Source organism: Heloderma suspectum, chromosome 15, assembly GCF_057233095.1.
Source record: "Heloderma suspectum isolate Gila_16-S chromosome 15, 16-S_ref, whole genome shotgun sequence".
NCBI lineage: Eukaryota > Metazoa > Chordata > Lepidosauria > Squamata > Helodermatidae > Heloderma > Heloderma suspectum.
Window position 1 is genome coordinate 13,931,294 of NC_139472.1, and position 26,984 is coordinate 13,958,277.

A 26,984-nucleotide genomic window follows, 5' to 3' on the forward strand; every position below is an offset into this window, starting at 1 on the left:
GTGTTAGCTCCCTCACCTTTCTCACAGCGAAGTCCTTGCCACCCTAGAGGGCAGCCACAGGCACCTGTGACGTGATCACAGGGGGCACCATGCTCACAGACACATGACTCCTCGCACCGTTCTCCATACGTCCCCTCTGGGCATGCTGCAAAGGAGAAGGAAGCGTTAAGGGCACACAAGAACACAGAAATGTAATACAATAAAAACATGAGAAGAGTTATGCTGAATCAGACCAAACCCCTATGTATTGATCTGGGGTCCTGATTCCGTCAGGGCCCGGTCAAAATCGATTCTTTTGGATCGCAAAGACGGAATGAAGCCACTCGTGCAAAAGGACAACCGTTTATTGATCGAAGATAGACGCAGAGTAAATATGCAAAGGAAGCTCACCCCTCTCATCAGCCAATGAAGCTGCCATAGCTGGAGGCCAGAAGTTTCTCCAGGCTGGTTTCTCTGCACAAAACACACACACATTCCTGGCCAACTACCACCACGGAAGACACTGGCCTTCCCTCCCCTATGACTTATCTCTCTCTCTCTCTTTCTCTCCTACAATGCTGCCTTCTGCTGCTGCTCTCTGGGCAGGTAGTGACAGGAGCAACGTAGGTGGGTGAGTCCTTTGGATTGAGTAAGAGTGCATCGGCGGCTGCCGTCTTCACAAGGGAAATGTTGAGTCCTGCACAGGAGACCCAAAACACAGCTAAACATGGTAAGAGGGAGTGGAGGAAGAGAGTGTGGCATGCTACTGCATCTTAACATTTTCTAATTTATTAATCAGGTTTTGGGAGACTGGGCAAGGAGGGAGGCAGGTTGCCACCTTCATTACTCCCAAATTTTGGGTCACTTCAAGTAAGCCCTTGGTTAAAAAAAAAAAAAAGTACCCCCCAATCAATTCCATTTCTAATTCATTCCAAAAATGAAAGCAGACTCCCATTAATTTTATCTGCACACTGTTCTGGGAGACTTAACTGAAAAGTGGCTAATAAAATCTTGCAAACAAAGACAGCTCTTCCAGGTGTGATCAATGTCTTTGGGCTATGTATTATCACTACTATGTATTATCATTACTGAGCTGGAGGTAGACCTTTCCTTAGCTCCAGCTACTAACTCCCCTCTGTTGGGAGCATAGGAGCAGAATGTTCTCTGCAGAAATACGGCCAGAGCTGCAAAAATGTTGGCATCCGGAGGGGTGAGGGAGTGCTGCCTGGGTCAGAAAGGGAGGAAGCCAGAAGAATTACAAATGAAACCATGTTCTGAATCAATGCATGTGCTCTCTCTGGGCTTATTTGGCTGTGAAAAGCTCTCCCTCAAACAGCGCCAAACAAAATTGGACGTGTTATTCCTGGCCTCCACCAGCGGGGTCTGGATGCCAGGACAATATCACCATGATCCAGGGTATTTAGCAAGACATATTCCAGTAGTTCGGATTTGCTGTTCTGTCATCAGAAGTTTGAAGTGGAAGCAAAAACAGATAAAGAGCTCTTAGGGGGTGGGGGGAGGGAGAAACAGACATGAAATGGAATTCTGAAGTTAGAAACTCCACACACATGTGAGGCCTGCTACAACAAAATGTTGCAGCGTGGAGTGCTCCTGTGCAGGATGGCATCCATACATGACCTTTTCCAAGATAGTCCAATCCATTCCATCCCCCCCCACACTGGTTTTTCTCCCCTACCCCAGAACAATCAGTCAGCATTCCTTGCCCATTCAGCATGGTCAGTAGTCACTGGACTGTTTTGCCCTTTAGGGTTTTTTTTTTTAAATAAAGTTTTATCATTTATTTTGTTTTGCCCTGCAAACCTGGGGTTCTTGCAAAGACCTCCGTCTTCTGCATGGGTGCTGCCACGTTTCGGTTATACAAGGGGAATGAGTTTGTTATTGGTATAAGGAAATATAATTTCACACCACTGTCTTCACCTGCAGCATTTTTCACCAATTATATGCACGCAAGAGTAGACAAATGTACCTCCTAGGTGTTTTATGGGAGGGCTGTGGCAGCACCAGAAAAAAATGAGAGGGGGGGGCAGAGTCAGGGCAAAGTGAATTCTGGGGGGAACAGCTTTGTTAGATTTTGAGACAAGAAGTCATGGTACATTTCATATGATCACTCCCACCCTAAATATATATATTCTTCTGTTGATTTTAATGGAGATAAGCAAACTGGCTTAGGAGTGTGGCCTTAAGAACATAAGAAGAGCCACGCTGGATCAGACCAAAGGTCTATCTAGCATTCTGTTGACACAGTGGCCAACCAGCTGCCCAGGACACAAGTGCAGCAGCACTCTCCCGCCCATGTTCCCCAGCAACTGGTGTACATAGGCATACCGCCTCTGAGACTGGAGGTTGCATAGAGCTATCATGACTGGTAGCCATCGATAGCCTTTTTTTCCTTATTTTAATTCCCAGTTTGTGATTCAGTTCAAATAAGCCCAGGGGTCCAGCAATGGCAGGAGTAAGGGAAGCAAGCTACTTGTCTGGGGAAGCCATTCCCCTCCCCGCCATTCCCCTCCATGTGCCACCCATGATAATAGCAATTACTTTGTGTTAAAAAGGGATATGTACGCTCTTATTTCTTATAGCGGATTTAGATGGGAAGAGGCAAATGCCAAAGGAAACTCGTGTGTGTGTGTGTATGCGTGTGTGCATAGCAGGACACTTTTTTCTTCTCTCAACTATAATGTTGCCCCTTCCATGTTTCTCTTTTGTGATGCTTGCTTGATGCAACAGAGAGTTTGTAAACTACTATTTCCAGCTGGATTCCTACGACCGAGTCAGGATAGCACCTGTGTTCGCCCCTCACCCTTGCCAAATGTTTGCAAGGCCCACTGGACCAAGCCCCTCCTGGCATGCAGGAGACAGGGAGAGATGCATGAAGGATCACAGGAGTAACGTGAGCAGCGAATGTTCAGTGGATGAACCCTGGGGCCCAACACGTTGGAACCAGTTTGGAACTGAAATGCAAGAAAATTAGCACTGGAAGTAGCATGGAAGTTTGGCTAAAATCCCAATGGTTGCCAGTCCTCAAGCAGGTCAGCTGGGGGTAACCCAAGGACCGTGGTTTGTCTTACAATATGTGATGTTGTTGCCCCAGAGGGTATGAAAAATGCACTGAAGCGTCATGATCTGGCTCTCACTTCAGACAGAAGGAATAAATGGTTACAATCCAAGGAAAACACAGAGAGAGTAAAAAAGCAAGGTTGGCTGGCTGGGAACAGCGAGCTGGCTTTTTGGAAGGAGCCTTTTACAGCTCAGTTCCCTGGTATTTTGCAAAAGAGAAGAGTAATTCAAACCAGATTTTGGGCAATATCAGTTGTGAATTTGCTTTGGGAGATTTCAAATGAATGTTGAGAGAAGTTCAGGTCCCTAGTTTGCCCCTCTTAAATGAATATGCACACTCCTTGGTGGATATGTGCAAGGTTGCACACTCCCTCTCCATGCCCCCCCTTTCTCACAAGAATCTCCCACCCCACCAGTCTTAATTACAGTTTCATTTACATTAGCACGAACGTTAAGCACATTTAAAGGGAATGCAGTTCCCACTTAACTATGGAAGCAACCTGAAGTCCTGCTTTCAAATCTTGTTTAAAAGGGAATCAGTAACTGTTGATTAGACCCATCCTCTGTCAGAATTGGGCCCAGGTTCCCTTGTTTGGTTTCTGACCCTGATTTAGATTTGGACCCTGATCCAGCAGAGCTCTTCTTATGTTCTTACGTTCTCCTTAAGAGTCCCACCTTCCTTCTTTTACCTTCCCCTTCCCAGTAACATGGCGTTTAGGCTGTAGATGGGGGGGTGACTGACACCCTAGACACAGGGTTTAACCAAAACAGTTTACTGGTAAATTAAAGCAAACAATCACAACTAGAGATATTTACACAATAGAGCTGAGATACAAATGGCCTTAAAAGAAAATAAAAGTTGCAACTTCCTTTACCCTAACTGCGCTTAGACTTTTCTAGGCTGCTTCTTCCTGCTCTCACTTCAGGCTCTGTTCTCATTTCAGGCTTTAGCTCTCTGCTCTTACCGGCTCCCTCACTGTCTTTCTATATCTTCCTCCCTCAAAACCGAAAGCACTGCTTCAAACCTGAAGAAATGAAACTTAAGTGGAGAAATGAAACTGACACTTAACCAGAAATGAAACTGACACTTAACTCCTCCTCTCAGGGTTACTTCCTCCCAACAGAAAACTCTGGGCCTCTTAAGTCTGGCCCTTTTTCCCTTCACCTCTGTAGGCCTCAAACCTTCACAGAGGCATTCTGCTATGTTGGCTGCCCATCAGAATTTAGACCAGGAGGATTCTCCCTGAAGGGAGGAGCTCAGCAAAAGCCTGTCCAGCACGGCAGGAAACTGATCCATGAGTTGAAAGGCAACTGCTTCGCTTTTAGCAGCTCTCTTAACGAAAGCTCTATTTAGCTAATTAAGCCTGGAGGACGGCTCTCAGCTTTGCGGATGCTATAGGTGTGAAGAGGTGCTACTAACTGAATAGAACAGTTTGTGGATTGCACAGTGGGTCTCTGTTGCTTCACTACTTGGTGGGAGGGCTTGGAATACCTGACATCCTCAATGACTTTGTCTAATTCTGTTTTAAAAGCAGTTGACCTCGCCTAAAACGGTAGAAGAGTCTCAATGGCTGAAAACAATCTAATGCTGCCAACAACAGAGCACACTGGGGCCCATTTGTACTTACGGCTCCGGCACTTCTCTCCGGTCCAGCCGCTGCGGCAAAGGCAATGCCCGGTCTGCTGGTCACAAAGCCCCTCATTCAGACAATTGCAGCTTTCTTGGCAATCAACCCCATATTTTCCTTGGGCACATTCTAAGGAGAAGAAACATGTTCAGGAAAAAGGATATGGCACACTCCTCCTCAGAGTGTATCACATTGAAATACAGATGGAGGAAAGATATGATTTGAATGCTCCCTTAGTGCAAATAATAATAATGATGATGATAATCCATACCTGTGGAAAAGTAGCATATCGAGGAGATGTCTATAGCCTAGCCTTCTCCTTTATACACCAAATTTCTATGTGCAGGGAGCAACCGCACAAGCAGCAACAATAGTACTCTGGTGCATGTAAAAGGGGCTTACTTTACTTTAGCTTACCATCGCTTCTACTGAGATTATAGATGGGTAAATCAGGGAGGGGCCATAGCTTAAGGGAGGCAGAGGATCTGCTGTGCATACACAAGGTCACAGGTTCAATTCCCAGCATCTCCAGGTAGGCTTAGGAAAAAACCCTGCCTGAAACTCTGGAGAGAAACTGCCAGTCAGTGTCGACAATACTGGGCTAGAGGATCCAATGGTCAGACTCAGTTTAAGGCAGCTTCCTATGATCCTATTTAGGAACAGGTTACCTCAAAGATCGTGTTGCCCTATATAGACCTATGACCTAAGGTCTTCAGGAGAGGCCTTGTTCTTCGTGTCGCGTCCCGAAGAGTCCATCTGCCAGCAACATGGCAACAGGCCTTCTCTGTGGTGGCACGCTTCCTCTGGAATGACCTCCCCTCTGTGATATGTCATACCATATGCTTTCAGCAGTTATTAAAAACTTACTTGTTTATCCTGGCGTTTCCTAACCATTAACTTGTCTAAATGTTATTGTGCTTTTGTAATGATGTGTCGTTTTATAACTTGTTGTAAACCGTTATGGGATTTTTAAAATGCCAATTGGTATATAAATATTATAAGATAAATAAACATTTATGGTCCAAATCTAGTTTCGCATATGTTCACCCATAAATCCACCTCATCCAATGTCCACACCAAACTGTGAATCTGGTAGTGGGCAGGGGGAGAGTTTTATTTGCAACTAGGGATGTCCAGAGTGTGTAACCTCCGTTCCGTTTGGGTTGCGTGGATTTTCAAGTGGCTTCCATTCTGTCATCCACCCATTGGCTGAATTGAATTTTGTTCGTCTTTTGAATTTGCACAAATTTGCACTGCACAAATGCGAATTTGCACAAATTCATACATGCAAAAATGCACAAATTCCCCCCAAATATGCAAATTCCTCCCAAATAAGCATTTTCACGCTTTAGCCTATGAGGGAAATGCACATTTTTGTCAGAGGTTTTTTGCATGTTTTTCTACACCGAAATTTGTGCAAAATTCTGAAAGGTTAGAAAAATGCTCCACAAGTCCACAGAATGTGCCCAACAGGGGAAAAGCCAGTCCAATACAGAATCTGTGGGTCGGATTCAAAAAAATCCAAGCTCCTTTGGTTCCACTGAGGATTTCTCTGACATCCCTGTTTGCAACTAACCCTGCTGGCAACGTAAAGACTTTGCTGATCAGAACTTACAATTCTTAGTGTGTTCTTCTTACCCAGCTCACAGGCCAATCCAATGCACTGGGCAGGACCCAGTGACTGGATCTCATGTTCTACCATATTGACAGAGGCACTGTTGCTCTATAAAAGCCATTAGGACACATTGAAGCAGAAACATGTGGAGAAAATTCTGCAATGTGACCTTTTTCTAGCAGGGGGGTCAGAAAAAGAAAAATCTCAGAAAAGTGTCTTCTGAGAAATTGTGGTTCAGATCTAGTCGAGAGTAAGGAACAAGGTACCAGCAAGTTATATCTTAATGACAGGTGTCTCCTGTCCATCCATTGGCACAGAATCACCATCCACCAATGCAGTCCCAGATAGCCCCATTGTAGCAACTGCATTCCTGGCTGCAGTTCTCACCATAATGGTGGAGACAAGCTGCATGGGGAAAGGACAACTGCACGGAAACTTGTACATACATGTGTGGCCAATGTTCACTACAGGATCTTATGTGGTCAGCTGGCAAAGTGAGAGGCTAAAATGTGGAGGACATGTACTGCAGGGCACGTACTTTGATTGCAGCTTGGGCCGATCCAGCCAGCGGGACAGATACAGTGTCCTGTCACATGATCACAGCGGGCTCCGTTCAGACACTGGCAGGCGCCCCGACATTCCACCCCGTAAAACCCATCAGGACAGGCTAGGGAAAGAAGACCCCATATGAGAATCTAAATGTCAATTTTTATGAACCGAAGGAACAAAATCCACATGGGGCTTTTATCCTGTGATTGAGACTGGTTACTCACAGAGGTTTGCCGGTCCTTTACATGACATCGTCAACCTCCAGCACCTCTCCCATGGTTTCTAACCATTTCCTTGCCTTAATTTGAAATGGGAATAATGAGCTAATCAAAAGAAGTGGCTTGGATCGGTTGAATTTGTCTGTGTAAAAAGGAAGTGGCACTATAACAACAGCGCCATCTAGTGGCGGTATAATGAAACATATAGAAATTGCAGATAAGGGGGGGGGAAGGGAAGTGCATGTAAAGTGCATCTTAATCTTAATCCCGCAAAGAATCTGGAAGAAGGAGCCCCAGTAAAATCGCAGGATAAAAACCCTCTGTGTGGAGAAGCCCACAGTGAAGATATTTAGATCCACAGTTCTTCCTGTAAAATGCCTCGAACCACTCATAATTGTTATCAGTAATTATCATAACAGTCTTGTTATGCCCATATATGGGGGAGCAGTGAGAACAGCCACTTTTCATGAGATCAACTAGTAAATTCATGGCTGACCAAGATTTGAACTGGGAATTCTACAACTTAAATATCAAAAAGTAAGCCGCTGTGTCCCTATTGTAACTCTAAATAGTTTATAAGCATCATGCGTAAGAGGGCAGGGCTGGGTACAGGGCATGTTGAGCGGGGAAGTCCTTAAAGGGCTTCGGTTTGTGCTCACTGGAATGTGAATAGAAGACTCCATGTGACTTGGAACCCTCCTCAATCAGGAATCCTGATCACACAAAGGACATTGGTTACACCTGTTTCTTTAAAGAGGACAGAAGACCATTGCAGTACTTAGCTGTAGTTCGACCCTGTAGCAATATTCTGGGCTAATTTGAAGATTCCAATCAAACACGGGAGAGAGAACTGGGTTTTAATTAGGGTTGCGCCAAAGTGTGCCTATGTGCGTTTCACAAAAGCTGTCGTCAGCTGAGAAAAGCAGCCCCTTTCCTGTGATTTTTCAGGGAAGCACGGAAAGAGGCAGTGGTGGTGAAAGTATTTGCCTGTCCGCAGCGCAGACAAATAGCGGAACAGAGCAGAGCCCAGCCAGTTCTCCTTGGCATACACCTGAGCTGAGGGCAATGAAGGAAGAGGAAAGATGGCTAGAGTGCAGGTGGAAGAAAACACGTGTTGACTGTTGAGTCTGACCAAACACAGGTTAGAACTCATTGTCAGGCCTACTCCGTGGCAGCGATGGTGGCAAAGAGGGAGTTCTTTTCCACCACCATCACATCTTCTTAGTGACGTCTAGTAGAGCTTTTCCAAGTGGTTCATGGCCTGCTACACTCTGGGCCTGGGAGAGAAATTGTGGAATCCTCAGTAGCATGCTGTGACAAGTTTGTGTTATTATATTATTAATTTCATTTCTATACTGCCCAATAGCCGAAGCTTTCTGGGTGGTTCACAGCAATTCACCAAAAATACAAACCACAATATTATACAACATTACATAATACATCATTACAATAAAACACTTTGGAGATAAAGCCACTCAAATTCATCACGAAGCGGACACCACAATTAATGCAGTTCCATTAGTGGAAGTGCCCAGAGCACCATCAGGTCCAGTTTTATTGGATGAGTTAAAATCCAATTTTAACTTTGATTAAAATTGTTGAGGCCCGAGGATACGTACAAGGTTCTTGGCCAAGTCTGATGGACCACCTGTGTGCTTGACCCTTGTTCTTCACGGCTTATTACATCTAATAAGGAGGGGATGTGTAGCTGGGTCCAGGAGCTTGTAAATTTCTCCTTGAGAGAGGGAGCAGCACCAGCCTCTATAAAGTAGGTGGCAATTCTGGAGGGGGGTGTACTCCCCCTAAAAGGATCAGGTTTGTTGTTTGGGGCTGTTCTTGGATCCAGAACTGTCGTTCAAGGAACAGGTGGACTCGGTGGCACGGAGCGCCTTTTATCAGCTTAGCCCGATATACCTAGGTTGGACTTGATGGTCTTGTAGGCCCCTTCCAACCCTACTATTCTATGATTCTATACCAACTATGTCTTTATCTGGACAGAGATAGCCTAGCTGAGGGCAGGGATTGTCATGTTACTTACCTTTGTAAGACACTCTGAGAGCCTTTTTGACTAAAGCAGGGGATGGCAACCACTCTTGTTCCTGTGGCTGTAATTAAGGATGGACGAAGGTCCCTTACCTGGGCCCGCAGCTGTGTTCGGTGGGGGGGGAGGCGCTCCGTTTCTCCCCCCGAAATTCAGGCCGGGGGGAGGTGCCCCATCCCTCGCCGCCGAAATTCAGGCCGGGAGGGAGCGCCCCATCTCCCCGGCCGCGAAATAAAAAAGAAAATTGAAAAAAAAAACGTGATAGGCTACGTAACGATTTACGTAGCCTATCACGGCTCTTTGAAAATCTAGCTGTGATAGTCTATGTAAATCGTTTCATAGCCTATCACGTTTTTTTTTTTTTTTTACTTTATGGGGAAATGGCAGCGGCGGCAGCAGCCGGTCAGAAGACCGGCCGCCGCCCCCGCCACCACCGAAACGCCGCCGGGACCCACTGCCAAGAGGGACATTCGAAGGAGGTAAGTCCCATCCTGGGGGGGGGGGCAGGGGGGCGGAGAATTTCACCACCAATTTCGGGGGGCTGAATGCATTGGCATTCGGCCTCCCGGAGATTCGTGGAGAAATTCTCCGCCATCCCTAGCTGTAATACCTTCTCAGAAGTGGTGGCTGGTGACATATTGGGTTTTCGTTAGCACCAGCTAAAGATCTAACGGTGCTATCCAAGGTGCTGGGTCAGCAGCTTGGATAGCAACTTTAGAGCCTTGGCTGATTGCAATGAAAGCCCAATATGGAAGCATTGCCCCTCTGGAACTGGAGTCACCAGTCGCCGGTGCTTCTCAAACCAAGCTGGAGGGTTGGAGGATGTGAAGAGGGTGGGGCCTCACCCCCAAAGGCCCTCCACTCACCATCTTCCACTCCCATGACATCACCCACCACCATCCCACCTACTTAAAAAAAAACAGTGCAGAGACAGGCATGGAGCTCTGAACAGAGAAAGAGACTTGGCCAGGCCTTTCAGGAGCTGCATCCTGCAAATCCCGACCGAGTCAGCTGCTCTTTCCCACGCTGCTCACACCTGATCAGAGGATTCCATTTTTGTGGCCCTTGCCCTCAGGGGGTGGAGCCCACGGGGGGTGCTCAACCCTCCACAGGCTGGATTGGGGGCCCAGCGTGGGTTGTCCTCCCTGGGCAGAGCACAAATGCTGTAAGTAAGTAAGTAAGTAAGTAAGTAAGTAAGTAAGTAAATAAATAAAGTGGCAAAGGTGAGCAGAGGCTAGGTTTCTGGGAATATTTCAGTCGTGTGTGTGTCCATGCCCCCCCCCAGCCTGTCCCCGAACAATACCAAGGAGTAGAAACAAAAGAAAATATGCTTCTGTGTGTAGCAAAAATATGGAATGGGAGCAGCAACAGGGCCTAAGTTCAGGTTACTTACAACGCTCACAAAATGTGCCTCTCCAACCGGGGGTACACATGCAGGCCCCGCTGACGTGATCGCAGACAGCCCTGTTATCGCACTGACACCTGTACCGGCAGTTTGGACCAAACCAGCCTCCAGGACACGCTTGGGAAAAACAAAACAAAACAACGGAGAGAGAAAAAAGACAAAGAATTGTAAGAGGCTGGGGAGCAAACGTGAAAACCAAACATTGCGAAGGACTGCCCCCTTTTGTGCCAGCTTCCCTGGGTGTTCAGTAGAGATGTGCAAGAATGGAGCACCAAAACTTTTTTAAAATGTTCATTGTTGTCAGAAGCTGCACGCATCTTGTTATTTTTTCCCTTTGGCTTTTCGTTGTCAAAGCTGGTTCAGAACTCATGCGTTCGTTTTTGTGGTTGCCTTCCGTTTTCATGTCTTATTGCTTTCATTGGGAGAGGCAGCCAATATTTTGCTGCCTGTAACTTCGGTGTTTCCCATCTGAAGGGCATGACGTTTGCGGGCACTCAAGGCATCAGATCTGCTGCATTTCCGATAGATAAAGTTCCCTGTTTTAGAGGCAATTTAGGAAGGCACACATCCTATATGCTTCCTGTTGCTTTCAATGGAAAACATATTAAATCCCTTCCTGCTTATAACTTCTGCATTTGCCATTGAATTGGCATGAAATTTTCAGACTTTGAACTATCTCTCCAAATTATCAGACTGGCTAAATTTCAGATAGATAATAAAGGGTCTCTATATTAAAAGAAACTGAATCAGGTCAGAGACACAGCCAAATCGGGGTGTCTCTCACACATGCATGCTCTTCCTACTTTTCTAGAACCTTTCTGTGACCTCTACAGGCTGTTCCCAAGTTGTTTCAATCTTTCATCCCATTAGAAACAAATGAGAAACAAATGGGTTTGCTTTAAAATTTGGAACTCATTTGTTTGAATTTCTGTTCATTTTTTATTTTAAAAAATCAAAAAAAAAAATGGGCTCATTTCATTTAATTTTCCATTTTAATTTTCCATTTCCTGCTACAGGCAACTTTGGAAGCTAGGCATGTTTCTACAAGGAACAGGGCCTTCCCTGTGGTGGTCCCTTCATGACTGAATTCCCTCCCCAGAGAGTTCCCCCAGGCTTTCTCTTTCAGCCAGACATCCCTAGGCACACACAAATAGTGCACAAGAGACAAAGTGTGGAAATACCTTAAGAAAGCACTTACTCTTATCACAGTAGGTCCCGGTGTAGCCGGCTTCACAGAGACACTGGCCTGTCATGGCATTGCAGTTCCCATCGCTGTTGCTGCAATTGCAAGTGTTGGCACAATCAGGACCCCAACGGCCACTGTCACAGGCTGAAAGGAGAGAGCACAGGCCTTGTTACAAGCACTGTTACATTTTATCATCATCATCAGAGGGCACGCTCCTGGTGGTTCCACATGGACCTATGGCCTGACTGGAGTCCACCCGGAGAAGAGCCTTCACTGTAGTGGCCTGCATGTGTGGTACAGTCAAAACACAGACAGTAGATGGTACAGATCTGTACCGCAGATGGTACAGTCAAAACACAGCCACTGAGCTCAGCTTGGGGGCCTCTTGGATCGGTGCCCCAGGTGACCGCCCAGCTCACCCACCCCAAGGCTGGCCTTGGAACTAGGGATGGACAAAACACTTACCTTCTGTTCCATTCTGTTTCCGCGGTGGGGGGGAGGCACTCCATCCCTCCCCCCGGAATCCTCGACGGGGGTGGGAGGCGATCCGGTCCTCCCCCCCGGAATCCTGCCCGGCCAGCTCCACTCCGTGGCCAAGCCGCGGAGCCGCCAGCCAGCTCCGGCCACCCGCAGCCGGGCATCCGGCCTCTGGGCAGCCCTGCAGGGACATAAATGGTGGCTGTCGTAGCCGCCGCCATTTGCGTCCCTGTATTGAGCCGTGATAGGCTACGTAAATATTTACGTAGCCTATCACGGCAGGGGGGAAAAACCCCAGCGTACGCAAATGGTGGTAGCCCCCGCCATTTGCATACGCTGGATTCTTTTCCCCCTGCCATGATAGGCTACGTAAATACTTACGTAGCCTATCACGGCCTCTGCAGGGACGCAAATGGTGTCCCTGCGTTAGCCGTGATAGGCTACATCAGTATTTACGTATCACGTGATAGGCTACATCAGTATTTACGTATTACGTACATCAGTATTTAGCACAGGACGGCCGCCATTCGCAAAGCAGCGCGGGCCTTTTGTGTGCCTTTTGTGGGTTGGGGGCAGCGGGGACTTCATTCCACGACGGATTTCGGGGGGCCGAATGCACTGGCATTCGGCCTCACCGAGATCCGTCGCGGAATTCTCTGACATCCCTACTTGGAACGGAGAACATAGGAAGCCCATCTGCTGTGAAAGGTTGTTTGGCATACAACACATCAAAGCAACATGGTGCAGACCATAGCTGACTGAGGAGTACGTTTTGCAAGACAGCCTTAGTGACAGACGGGGCACAGTACCTCTTTGGCAATTATAGCCAGTCCACCCTGGGGCACAGGCACACTTCCCCATCTCTGGGTGGCAATATCCTTCGTTTGCACAGTGGCAGCGCATTTGGCAATCCTGCCCAAACCAGCCAGGTGGACACACTACAAAAGAAAAGGAAAAGGGGGGGGGGAATCAAACTAAGTAATGATGCTCCCAATCTGTTCCTGCTATGCAGCTCTTGAGAGCCCCGCTTGCTTTTTGGTGGTGGAAAAGGGTGATGCAGAGATAGCCCTCCCATGAGAATTTGGGGTGCCATTGAGAGTGGGAGAGAGACAGGCAGGCAGGCAGAGAGATAGACAGACCTGACCCATCAGGCACTGTGGCCTTCCAGATGTTGGCCAAGCTGGCTGGAGCTCCATCAGCCACAGGTTCCTCACTTTGACTTAGAAGAATCTTAGGTAGCAAGGGCAGGAAAAGGCCTCTATCTGCCTATGAGCTTGGAAAACTGCTGCCAGTTACAGCAGACAGGATGGAGTTATGTAAACTGATGAAGGCAGTATGGAGGCACAGGCTGTGGCAATGATGAGCCAGATTTCAGTGGTATGAAGTTGACTTAGAGCAAGTCCTTCAAGCCCAGTATCGACTACTCTGACTAGCAGCACTTGCCTAGGCTCCCAGTTAGAGTTTCCCCACCACCCATCACTTCCTACTTGATTCCCTTTTTTAAACTGGAGAAGCCAGGAACTGAATCTGGGACCTTCTTTTTGTAACACAGGTGTGAACCTGGTTCACTTCCTGACATCTCCCATTAAGGAAGGAAGGAAGGAAGGAAGGAAGGAGAAGAAGAAGAAGAAGAAGAGGAAGAGGAAGAGGAAGAGGAGGAGGAGGAGGAGAGGAGGAGAAGGAGAAGAAAAAAAGAAAAAGGATCAGATAGAAGGTGATGGGAAAAACTTCCACCTGAGATGAACCTGGAGAACATAAAGTATTATTTATTGACAACATTTGCATACCATTCCACATCTAAACAGATTCCTGAGCAGTGACGAGAGATAAAACGATACAAAGATAAAAATAAAACATGATATTATAATTATTCTTCTTAAAAACAGAGTGCCAATAAAACCGTGGCAGGTCAACCAAGGAAAACTTCCTGGAAAAGAGCTGTTTTCAGGAGGCACTGAAAACAACCCAGTGTTGGCACTTGCCTGACCTCCAGAGGCAGGGAGTTCCAAAGAAAGGGGGCCACCACACTGAAGGCTCTTCACCGGGTGGACTCCAGTCAGGCCATAGGTCTATGCGGGACCACCAGAAGCATTCCCCCCGATGGCCTCAGTGACCAAGCAGGTTGGCAAGGGAGAAGGTGCTCTCTCAGATATCCTGGTCCCAAGTTGTTTAGGGCTTTGTACACTAGTGCCAAAACCTTAAACCTGACCCGGTAGCGAATAGGCAGCCAGTGCAGTTCCCTCAGCAAAGGAGTTGCAGGCTGGAAAGGCACAGCTCCCAACAGCAGCTGAGCTGCTGCGTTCTGCACCAGCTCCAGCTTCAGGACCAGCCTTGAGGGCAGCCCCACAGAGAGCACATTGCAGTAATCCAGTCTTGAGAATATAAGAAGACCTCTGCTGGATCAGACCAAAACCTTACCCTGTTTCCCACAGTGGCCAGTCAGATGCTCTGGGAAACCCATAAGCAAGGCACAAAGGCAATCTCTCTCTGCTCCCAGTTTTGTTCCCCGGCAACTGGTATTCAGAAGGAGGCTGCTTCTGTTCCTGAAAGTAGCATACAGCGCATCATAGCTAAAAGCCGATCACAGTTCAAGTAAACAAAACTGGGGTAGATGGACAAATAGCCAGGCCTGGGATAACATAACATCCTACGTTCCTCGTATCAAGAAACAACATCACCAGAATCTGGGTGGGATCAAATGTTGGCGAATCTCCAGGAGGATGGAGTTTCACGATGGAGTTACTACGGAGTGTCTCTGTCACGTGCTCTAGCTGTCTCTAGGTGTGGACATTTCAGCAGTTTTCTAAACCCACCCAAAATAAGTGTGCTGCTTACCATCTTGGCAATGGCTGCCCATGTATCCAGGATTGCACAGGCATGCGCCAGTGGCAGGGTCACAGCGGGCGTTATTTTTGCACTCCGGGCAGTCCCCCTGGCACTCTTGTCCCCAGTGGCCATCAGGGCAACCTGAACCAAGGAAGAGAGATAAAGATGCCAGAGGCCTAGTGGCATGATGCTGACTTGACGCTTGCTTCCGAAGACCTGGTGCCTTTCCAATTTTCATCAAGACTACTAGGCAAACCTAGCAATGCTCTCAACACTTGAACGAGCGGTATATATTCCAGGGCTGTGCCAAACATTTCTCCCACAGATTTTCACCATTCTCATTCAATTTGACAGAAAGGAAATTGCTTTCAAAAAGAAATTCGAAGGAGAAGAAAGTCTCATGGGTTGCGGTTGGGGTTCTTGCGCTTACTTTACTTATGAGTTGGCCATGGAGCTTAATTTACTTATAGGGTGGCCATGGAGCGTAGAGAGATTCATTGTACAATAATCTCTGTGGCTGCCTGTAGCCTCCGCGGCTTCCCTCACTTCAGTTAAAGCCATCATAAGGAAGACGTCATGAGACAATTCCTCCCATGGGGCTTTTTGTAGTCCAGAAATGGCAGGTGGCCTGGGAGGGTGCAGAGCAAAGGAAAGATGTGCAATAGAGAGAGAGAACTCACATGGCACTCTTGGCCACCTCACAGTGATTAGGGAAGCTCAGAACCCAAAAGAAGTTCAAAATCCTGCCTCAGAAAAGTGGAAGCCTCAGCACAGTTGATGCTGTCACCACCTAGAGAAGCAGTGCAAGAAACCAAAAACCCTGAGGGAAAAAGAAAGGAGCTGGGCTACAAGCCCTGCCGATAGCGAGCCGTGCCTGTGAGAAACTGCTGGAGAATTTCTCCTCCCCTAGGAGAAATTTGGTGAAATTGCCCTGCCAATTTCTCTGCCCTCAATTAGGCTGGAGAATCTTGAGAGGCCCTTTGCACACAGCTCTAATATATTCTAGGGATATATTGTAAATTGATATTTCTATGGATATTTGGTTTGCCTTTGTTGAAGTTTACACATAACTCTTAGAAAGCAGTATCTTTATTTTTTTTATATATATATATATATATATATATATATATGTATGTGTGTGTGTGTGTGTGTGTGTATGAAGGTGCAATCATGTGGATATACAGATGTTTCATATGCATGCATTGAAATTGATATATTCACATTTATGCAGCTACATTTTTTTCTTTTCCTCTTTTTTGTTTTGTTGAAATTTCACAATTAAAGATGAATTTTTAAAAAAACCTGCTAGGTTTACCTGCACCCACAGCTGTTTCCCCTTGGTACAATCCCACACAGCTATACTCCGGGTTCGGATGATCAGCAGGGGAAGCAACGTAGTGTCGGTTGTTTCCCCCACCCCGGTCTCACAACTGGGATTACCCTAATTACCGACGCTGTGTTGCAGATTGCTGTGTCATCTGAACCCGGTGCACGGTGCAGCCGTACCGACTTTTCACCCACCCTACAACCCATGGCTTGCAGTAGGGGTTGTAGGATGGGTGCTCAGTCACCATGGCCGTGCTGCAGTCGGACAACACAGCAGGGGGAGGGGAGCTTGGACTCCTGGGTCCAAAGTCAGAGTGCTGTCTCCAACCTTGGATCCAGGAATCCAAACTATCCAATAGTGCCCCAGGTACTGTCTAGGTGCAGTAAGAATGCCCTCTAATTCTGTTAAATCTTTCAGCACTTGCCATTTGAGTGTTTCACTTCTTCCTGATACAATTCTAAAACACAGATCACTTCTAAACTTAATCAGTATTTTGAGATTAATGAGGGTTCAGCTATGTCTTGTGTTATTGAACGGGAGGCATCGCAAGGGGAAGGATTTTGCAAGGCTTCTTACAAGAAAAATCTTAAGGTGTAAACTTGAATAAAATAGCAAAGTCCTTATTAAGACTTTGCATCTTGTCCATCCCCAGAGCTTTATCAAAGACTACAACATGCTAAATATAAACTGAAAAAACTACAGATGTCTAAAGCAGAATTTGTCTGCATCAGAGGTACTCGGAAAGTGAAGGAAGGCCTGATAAGCTTCTGGCATTTTGGCTGGAAAAAACCAAAACCTTATATTCCATTGATTAAAGATAATCACAACAAGGTGTAGACAACCCCAAAATAAAGAAATTTTATTCTGAACTATATAGGAAGGGTAGGGATCCTAGGAATGAGGGATCTGAACATTTCTTTTTGGATTTCATCCTTTCACAATTGGATTTGCAGCAAAAGGAACTACTTGCAGAACCTTTGTGGGTAGAAGAGGTGAAGGGAGCAATCCTAGGCCCATAGACAGTGTCTAAGGGGCCATAGGATATTTCAGATTCCCCCATCTGAGGTTGGAGACCACCACAGGGAAGGCCCTGTTCCTTGTAGACTTGGAGGGGGGGTCAGAGTTTGGACGCCCCCTCCCCGTCACAGCCAGCATGGAAAGAACTGCACTGGCTGCTCTTGGGGGCTGGAAACTGGACCTCGGAGAACGGGAGAAGGGGGCATTTCAGTGAGTGCGGAGGGGAGGAAACTGGAGAGAAAATACCAGTGGGGTCAGAAAAAACAGCTGTAAGGCTGGAAACCAAAATAAAAATGGAACAGCTGCAGCAATTGAATTCCAAACACGTTTCGACACAGGTCTTTATCAAGGGGAAAAGTCTTAGAGCGCAACCCTATGTACGTTTAGACAGAAAAAATGTCCTACAACTCCCAGCATGGAGTTGCAGGCCTTATGTAGATCTATAGGCTGCTTATATTAATGTCTATATAGTGAAACAGAAGTGATGAACCCCTTTCTTTCTCATTTTTATTAAATTAATAGCACTATGGACAATTATTGTGAATGGACATGCTTTTATGCAGGGGTCCCCAGCTCAGCATCTGCAGGCACCATGGCACTAGCAGGGACCTCCAACGGTGCCCACAAAGCTCTCCCCTCCTTGCCCCCTTCAAAAAAAATATTTTAAGAAAAGTCTTGGAAAATGTTTAGTCAGTCTCCTTTCTCTCCCTTTCTAGCCTGTAGCTTTGTTCTTTCTCTCCCCTCTCCCTTGCTATTTCCTTCTCCCTCCCAGCCTCTAGCTTTGCTATTTCTCTCCCCCTGTCCTCCACCTCTTTACTTCACTTTTGACTAGCCAAGCCCCCATGGCAGCCATTTTTTGACTAGCCACACCCACCGTGGGAGCCATTTTGTGGTGGTGCCCACAGCATTTTCACAAATTCCCAAATGTGCCCACAGGTCCAAAAAGGTTGGGGAACCCTGCTTTTATGTTATTTCTTTCCTCTTTTGTTGCTGTTTCCCCCCTTTTTTTCTTTTTCTTTTGTTATATTTGCAAACAAAAACAATTACACACACACACATATTAAAAGATGAAATTCCTCAAGCAGTTCTGCCTTTATCTCCTAGCCTTTCCACTTTAAAAAAAGAAGCACGGTGCACACGGAATCACGGAGGATAGCTGTTTCATTTCTGCCATTTTTACACTGTGAAAAATCCTACCTATTCCAGTCTGTGACACAGCCGTTCAAATATTCACAGCCAGAGAGAGTCTTGGAAACTTTCTTACCCACCTTGGCCACAATCTATGCCAGTCTTCCCAGCTAAACAGCGGCATTCCCCAGTGAGTTTGCTGCAAGGCGAGCCACTGCAGGAACAGGACTGTAAGCAGTTCACCCCAAACTTCCCTTCGGGACATTCTACAAAGTAAAATCATGGAAGAAGCAACAAATGGTACACCTGTTGAATTTCCCTGTCCTGCTCTGTAAAATACGCAACGTCTTCACCAAACACCAGAACTGAATCTCCATGTACTTCATGCGTATTTCTCTCCCCAACCCCAGGTAAGGGCTCTTGTGCCTTTTACAGCTGTGAGACAGCTAGAAATTCAAGGGGTTCAGACCGGTCCACCACTGCATCGCCTTGCTGGGAAAAGGATGTGTATTGAAAAAACACCTTCCATTTACTGTAATTTGGGCACATATTTTAAACACATCTGCTTGTTTCAGTAGGGTTTTTTTTTTCCCCTCTTGAGGGCCTTCACCTTCTTTGCCCGCACTGTCTTCAACACCATTTAATCTGATTGGCTATAGCGACCCATATGATTTTGGACAACGATGTCACGGATACCCATAAGCGAAATCATCTGGGTCACCCCTGCTGATCAGATTAAAAGGCAGTGCGGGCCTACGAGGCGAAGCCAGTGAAACTCTCAGTCACAGAAGGGGGTTCTGTGAAGGAACAGAACTGCCTTCCATTTTTGGTATTTCGTTCAGTTGTAGGATATTATGGGGTCAAATATTTTTAATAGTTTAGAGAGCAATCCTATGGCCACTAGACACCATAGATTGCTCATAGGCCGTAGGATTTTTCGCTTTCCAGAAACCACACTCCCTGCCTTGGTCTGCTGAACATTGCATATGGATCTTACCCTGACTGCAGTTCTCTCCGTGGTAACCCTCGGTGCACTGCTTCTGACACTCTCCACTCACGTGGTCACAGGGTACTCCAGGGGGGCAAGCACACTTGTTTTTGCACCTGGCACCATAATGGCCCGGGTTGCATTCTGAAAACAATGATATCGGCGTCAAGCGTTCAACTCAAAGCTGGGCAACCAGGAAAGAGGGGACAGCTCAGTAGCAGACGACATCCTTTGCAGGCCGAAGGTCCCTGAGACTCAAGAGATCCACTGCCAATTAGAAGTGCCAATCCACTGTCATTGGTCTATTTAGTACTGGCCTAAATAGACCAATGATCCGACTTGGTATAAAGTAGTGCTGGGCTGAACTGGCCACTCTCATTTCTATGGCAGACTGTGAAGGTAGTTTTGGGGTGGGCAGGGGGGCAATCCAGCTATATTCCAAAATGCTATTTGCGTTGCCCTTATTTTCACCGTAGTCTACGTAAATGTTTACATAGACTACACGTGCCAAAATAAGGAACGCAAATGGCGGTGCCCATGGGCGCCGCCATTTGCGTATGCGCTTTTTTTTTTTTTCCAAAGACAGCCGTGATAGGCTACGTAAAGATTTACGTAGCCTATCACGGTGTTTTTTAAAATTCTAGCCGTGATAGGCTACGTAAATCTTTACGTAGCCTACCACGTTTGTTTGTGTTTTGTTTTGTTTTACACTTGGAAATGGCGGCGGGAGCAGCCGGTCGGAGGACCGGCCGCCACCGCCACCGAACCACCGCTGAACCGCCGCCGGAGCCGCCAGGGACATTCGAGCAAGGTAAGTCCCGTCCCGGGGGGTGGCGGGGGGTGGCAGACCGTTTCTCCACCAATTTCAATCTCCCCGAGATTTGTGGAGAAATTCTCTGACATCCCTATTGTGTAAACAGAATGCTGGACGGGATGGACCCTTGGTCTGATCCAGCAGGGCTCTTCTGAAGTTCTTATGATCCATGTACACAATACTGGGTGAAATGGACCAATTCGTCTGACTGAATTAAGAGCATTAATGAATCAACACATTTTAATTAAGGGCATCCACAGCTCAGTAGCAGAGTGCATGCTCTCACTGCAAAAGGTCCCAGGTTCAACTCCCAGCATCTCCAAGTAGGGCTTGGAAAAGCCACTGCCTGAAACTGGAAAACCCACCGTCTGTCATACTTTTCCCAGGCATTAGGCAGCATATGATGGGTTTTAATCAGCCCTGGATGTGTCTTTAGTTATGACTGACAGTTCAAAGTTGTTTTTAGTGATATGTTTGTGTACATTGTCTGTGTGCTTTTATGCAAATGGCTTTTAAACTTTATATATTGTGTTTTAATGTTTTAACTTCTGTAAACCACCCAGAGAGCTTCGACTACGGGGCGGTATAGAAATATAAATGATGATGATGATGATAATGATGATGATAATGGTGATAATAATGATGATGATAATGATAATGATGATGATGATAATACTGATGTTTTAACTTCTGCAAACCACCCAGAGAGCTTCAGCTACGGGGCGGTATAGAAATGTAAATAATAATAATAATAATAACAACAACAACATCAATAATAATGTTTTAACTTCTGCAAACCACCCAGAGAGCTTCGGCTACGGGGCGGTATAGAAATGTAATAAATAACAATAATACTGGCAGACAATATTTATTTTATTTTAATTATTTATTTCATTCTTTACCGCCCAATAGCCAAAGCTAGATGGACCACTGGCTTGCATCTGTGTAAGGCAGCTTTCTACGTTCCCTATTTGGACCTGAGGGTCTGACACTGAGGCACTCTCTACAAAGGAGTAACTCACTTGTTTGGCACCTTTTTCCATAGTAGCCAGGCTTACACATGCAAGTGCCATCCTTTTTGTCACAATCCTGGCTGTTCGGTTGCACACACTGGCATTCCTCGGAGCAGCCTGTGCCATAAGCCCATTTTGGACAAGCTGGCATGGGGCAGGTGGAGAGAGAAACAAGAAAAAGGTAACTGGATCGCACAGAGGCACAAACACTGCAGGGGGAGGGGGAACTCTGACAGTCCACCCCACCTCCCCAGGAGAAAAGGATGCAGAACTGCTTTACCTAGATGACAGTATCGCCCATACAAGCCTGGGTCACACAGGCAGGCTCCATAAATCTGGTGGCAGCGCCCCCTGTTGGCACAGTTGCATTTTTTCCTGCAGTGCTTCCCAAAAAATCCTTTTGGGCAGCCTGGAAACAAAAAACAAACAAAAAAGACAGACCCCATAAGGTTGTTGTATGGATGGTCAAAACAGGAAGAAGCAGATTTTAGAATCTGCGACAGAACATAGAGACTATGCGGCCCATATTTACTTAGAAGTAAGTCCGATTGATTTTTAAAATTCGTTTATTTAAATTACATTCTGACAAATATTTGCCCCGGAAGTCTTAGAGCAAGTCTAAGCATCTTGCAAGACATTTGCACCAGCCTGCGTAAGCCCTCTTGCAAATATTTGCCCTAAATAAAGATTCTGGTGTCTATGTCTCTCACTAGCTACCTGTCAGGAGCGCCCTGGCTGCTTCTTTCAGTAGACTCCAATAGCCAGCTCAAGACACAGACGAAAGGATTCTTTTCAAAGCTTTAATCCTTTCACAACTTCATGACTCTTTCAGATGCTAATCACCAGCGACTAAAGCAAGGAACAGCAGAGTGGCCTAAGCTTCGAATAGGCAGTTGATCCCCGTTTGAAAGAGAGTCACTTGAAGACCCTGAACGTATGGGCTAGGGAGAGATCCTCCCTCTCTCCCTTGGGTCCATGGGAGGCGGCCGTTGCTTGTGTGCCAAACGGGCGCTACACCTCCTTTCCGCGCCTTCCATTGCTCATCGCTCTCTGCGTCTGCATCGAGCATCTAGCAAGCCTTGTTCCCACACTTTCTCACTGCTAGGATCACTATCTATTTCAGGAATGCCGGCAGGAGGAATCTCTGCCAGCTGCTGTGCCTGTGAAGGATGAGCTGCCTCGTCTCCCATGGATTGCTGTTCCTCCTCAGAATCAGAACTGCTCTGGGGCTCTATGGGCTCAGTTTCTACCCTGACACTACCGTTTTCATAAAAAAGCATATGAAATAATAACATATATTCCTATATGAATCAGTTTGATTCTACTCATTCTAGCAAGCCATTCATGCTGGCATGCTGTAACTTTTCACTGACTTCTAAGCTTGTTATTGTTAAAGTCGGGATGTATGAGAACCTCATTTCAGTTCATTTCTGATCAGCATTTACCGAGTTCGCACTCTCCAGACCGAACAGGCACGCAGACACAATCTGCAGTCAAAGTCTGTACATTTCCAGGCTTGCAGTGTGATCTGCTGGCCCAAAGAATGCATTTGACAGCATGGGTACATTTAAAAACTGCACATAAAAAATTGCACTCTTTAAACATGCACACAAATACACTTTAATCAATGAATGTATACATTTCAAAGATGCGCACAGGAAAAATATGCACAGATGTTCATGTGAAAAGAGAAAACAAAGCTCACCATCTCATACGGACCTTTTCCTATCGAGGCCACTAACAATCATAACAAAAATCCATAAAATGCGAAGATATCGCCATAACATAAAACATGGACCTCAAACAACAAAAGATATTGCCATAACATAAACATGGACTTCAAACAACAAAAGATATCGCCGTAACATAAAACATGGACTTCAAACAACAAAAGACAGACATAAATGTCCTCCGTAGAACAGCAGCAGAATTGCTGATATCACTGTGTGCTAGATGAGCAGACGTTTTATATTTGTGTCATGTCTCCAGTATTATCCATCAGTATTGTGGGCCACTTCAAATGTCTTTTGAATCTAGGAAAGCCAGGATATAAATATTTCAAGAAATAAATACAGTAAGGGCACAATTCTATAGGGATAGGTGGCCGCCTCCGAACTCGTCCCCTCCATACTTCAGCCGCTCTGCACTCGCAGCTAGACAGCCGGTTTCGGCTGTCTAGCCACGGGAAGGCGGAGTGGGGGCGGGCAGATGCCGGCCAACGCATAGGAAGCATCGGAACTAGGGGTGGCAGAGAATTCCACCATGGACTCCAATGAGGCCAGATTCTTTAGATCCGGCCCCCAGGAACACCCCATTTTTGCCGCTCCGTGCTCCTCTTTCGAGCGTGGAGCGCAGGGCCATTCCGCGCTGCCTACAAGGCAGCGTGGGAGGGAGTAGAAGTCGGTTCTCAGGGAACTGACCTATCCCACGGCCATCTAGCCACTGACTAGTGGCCAAAGCATTGCGCCCTATATAAATAAATACATTAGCCATCTTCATTGACCACGTTCCAGCTTTAAAAATGTCCAAAGCAAGTATGACTGCATCAAAAAGCCTTCAACGTGGTGCAAACCCTAGAGTAGATGAAATGGGACCTATGATGCCTCACCCTGTGGAAATGAGAGGTCTAACAATGGTAGTTATTTAAATAAATAAATAAATAAATATTGCCAGCCCACTGCCACACTTGAGGTATTTCTCTTCATTGCCCTGTATCCTTAGGAATACCAGGGCAGCTATGTTGCTGCTGTATAAACTGCCAACTCCAATTCACGTGGGTGGCTGTTTATTTTCTTATTACGTAATGGTAACAGTTCAGGTTATTCCAGAGCCAGGAAAAAGAATGTAACCAGCATACACAAAGACATTTATTTATGTAAAAAAATTCTTGGCCATCTTTCAGGGCAGAAGCCCTCCCAAGGCGGCTCACAGCAATAAAATACATAAAAACAGTTAAAGTATTAAAAGCGATAAAAACACAATAAAATAGCAATAAAGGCAACAATAAAAGCCGACAATAAAACCACCACAACAGCAGTCATATCAAGAGAAGGCCGCAGTAAAATAAAATGTTTTCAAGGCCTTCCTAAAAGCCTGCAATGACAGAGCATGGCAGACCTCCAATGGCAACTTGTTCCAAAACGATGGGGCCACTGCAGAGAAGGCCCTCTCACGTATGATCACCCTCCTTTAACTCCTTTCTCTCTCAGTCCTCAGCTTCCAACTATCACAACACCCCCCGGGTCCCCACTGACCAATGCCAACCTAGTAGAGAACCCCAGTCGCCATGAAGCTCTCCCACCAGTACAGCTAAACCCAATGATAAATACAATTTACTCAACAATAATAAAAACAACCGTTCTCCATTTCACCGCAGGACCCTCACACTGAGCCATAGCAGGGAAGCATAAAGTCTCAATCTTACCATCTTGACACTGCTCTCCGCTGACTCCAGGTGGACAGCGGCAGGCTCCTGTCACCAGATCACACGTACCTCCATTTTGGCAGAGACAAGTAGAACTGCAATTCCTGCCAAACATGCCTTCTGGACAGGCTGTAAAAGGGAGACAGTGATAGGTGAAGAGGAGGAACGCAGCACTTGAAATAAACGTGCAGTGAGCCAAGTGAGATCAGATAAGCCAGTGAAAATATAAGATCATTAAGAATTGCCGTCCTAGGTCCCATTAGATCCAAAACAGATAATTGGAGGATATTGACATGAACAGTGGATGAGACTACATTAATGTTAAAGGTGGTTTGGCTTCATGTTAATTTTTCTACTTTAAATAACAGCTGTTTGGGGGGGGAGGTCACGATTGGGACCACAGCAAGGGTGAGGGTTTTATCTCCTTTATTCTCACACTGCAATCCTGACAAAAATCACTTCTTGAAAACCAAGACAACTATAGAGAGGCTGGAGAAATGTGTGGTTGCATTAGTTGAGATATATTTTATCCATGAAGCCATATCACACTCCAACAATGGTCCATTACCAAAGAGATGGGGGGGTGAGAATTTTCTGAAATTATTTTAATCCCTCCCGTCTCCTTCTCCATTGCCCTCAGGCACTGAGATGTCATTTTCTCAAGGGCTGCTGTAACTGGCCGCAGCTGTGTGTTTGGAAGCCAGAAGTCATTTTCTGGCTTGGATTTTAAAGCTAGCCTCTTCTTTGAGGCAGGTTTTTATCAGCCCCCAAAGCTCACTTCTGGGCCTAAATTTGGAGAACTTTGCCAACATCTTTAATTATGATACCTAGGGGGGGTGGGGCTGAATTGAAGGCTTTACACTATAAAAGTGAGGTATAGACAGTGGCGACTGATAACCCCAGTTCCAGAGGGGCATTAATTCCATTCTGGGTTTCAGTTATAACCACCCAAAGTTCTAAAGGTGCTCTCCAAGGCGCTGATAAGGTTCAGCACCTTGGATAGCACCTTTACAGTTTTGGCTGGTGGTAACTAAAACCCAGAATGGAATCACTGCCCTTCTGGAACTGGAATTACCAGCTGCCACTGGGTATAAATGTTTTTAAAAGTCAATAGCAGACCTGTTGAAATCAATGGGATCATTGATTTCCATGAGTTTAGTCTAAGTACAATTAAGTCTGGATCTGTCAGGGATGCTCTGCCTTGGATTTCTGCAGTGAGCAGGGGGTTGGACTGGATGGTCTTGTAGGCCCCTTCCAACCCTACTATTCTATGATTCTATGGATCCATCCCAGAGAGTTTCTCATGAAAGCCATTTTCTAGAATAGGTATCAGTTAAGTTGGCGAGAAGTAGTTGTGTGAGGAGGGTGCAGGTGTGACAATTCTGCCCACAGAGCAAATGGGAATTCCTTGAGGAATTTCTCTTCACTCACTCTGCCCCTTGATTTCCAGCTAGACATTCAGCTAGGGGACAGAATCTCAATTAACATCTTAAATTAGCATTCATCTTGCAAAGCAAGTGGCATTTCTAATTTGTTGCAGTCTGGGTGCAAAAGCTACACCAACACGAAGGTTTAAAATATAGACCAGAATCTCCAGGGGCAGATAACAGTAAGAGCATTGGAGATTTTGCCAATGTTTGTTGTTTATTCGCTCAGTCGCTTCCGACTCTTCATGACTTCATGGACCAGCCCACACCAGAGCTTCCTGTCGGCCGTCACCACCCCCAGCTCCCCCAAGGTCGAGTCCGTCACCTCCAGAATATCACCCATCCATCTTGCCCTTGGTCGGCCCCTCTTCCTTTTGCCTTCCACTTTCCCTAGCATCAGCATCTTCTCCAGGGTATCCTGTCTTCTCATTATGTGGCCAGAGTACTTCAGTTTTGCATAAACAGGCTGACTGAGAAATGTTGGTGCCCTCAGTGCGAGCAGGCTCTCTGCTGCCCCATCACTCTCCCTTGTTTAATAGCCCCTTGGAAGGAAACACTTTGATAGGTTGTAAAATATGGCCCCATCCTTTGCTGGGGCACCATCTCCTCAACTCAACTCACTTTCATTGCAGAGGATTCCGCTCCAGCCATCCAGACAGTGACAGCCCGTCCGGTTCTCGTTGCACACCCCTCCGTTCTGGCATTCATCACATGTCAGGCTGCAATCATGGCCAAAGGTGTCATCCAAGCAAACTACAAGTAGGAAAGACGTGAAGGGACATGTGATGGAGTGTAACATTAAGACAACATTCAACAGGAGTATAATATCATTGTGAGGACCAAC

The 26,984-nt window shown here is 46.3% G+C and overlaps 2 protein-coding genes across 2 annotated transcripts in view; both read right to left on the reverse strand.

Annotated features, from left to right (window-relative positions):
* The window catches only part of LOC146335365 (uncharacterized), a 32,428-nt gene extending 26,041 nt beyond the window's left edge, over positions 1-6,387 (reverse strand). Inside the window, exons 1-3 of the mRNA XM_084821672.1 lie at positions 6,324-6,387; positions 4,686-4,814; positions 17-145 (exon numbers count right to left, since the gene is read on the reverse strand). Of these exons, the coding sequence (XP_084677798.1) occupies positions 17-145; positions 4,686-4,814; positions 6,324-6,387 (322 nt within the window). The remainder of the gene's footprint in view (positions 1-16; positions 146-4,685; positions 4,815-6,323) is intronic.
* A 395-nt stretch (positions 6,388-6,782) lies between these two features.
* MEGF6 (multiple EGF like domains 6) overlaps positions 6,783-26,984 on the reverse strand; it is an 80,769-nt gene continuing 60,567 nt past the window's right edge. The window contains exons 10-20 of the mRNA XM_084821673.1: positions 26,762-26,893; positions 24,714-24,842; positions 21,570-21,698; positions 21,299-21,433; positions 19,472-19,606; positions 18,615-18,740; positions 15,012-15,143; positions 12,986-13,114; positions 11,712-11,843; positions 10,502-10,630; positions 6,783-6,967 (exon numbers count right to left, since the gene is read on the reverse strand). Coding sequence (XP_084677799.1) covers positions 6,783-6,967; positions 10,502-10,630; positions 11,712-11,843; positions 12,986-13,114; positions 15,012-15,143; positions 18,615-18,740; positions 19,472-19,606; positions 21,299-21,433; positions 21,570-21,698; positions 24,714-24,842; positions 26,762-26,893 — 1,493 coding nt within the window. The remainder of the gene's footprint in view (positions 6,968-10,501; positions 10,631-11,711; positions 11,844-12,985; positions 13,115-15,011; positions 15,144-18,614; positions 18,741-19,471; positions 19,607-21,298; positions 21,434-21,569; positions 21,699-24,713; positions 24,843-26,761; positions 26,894-26,984) is intronic.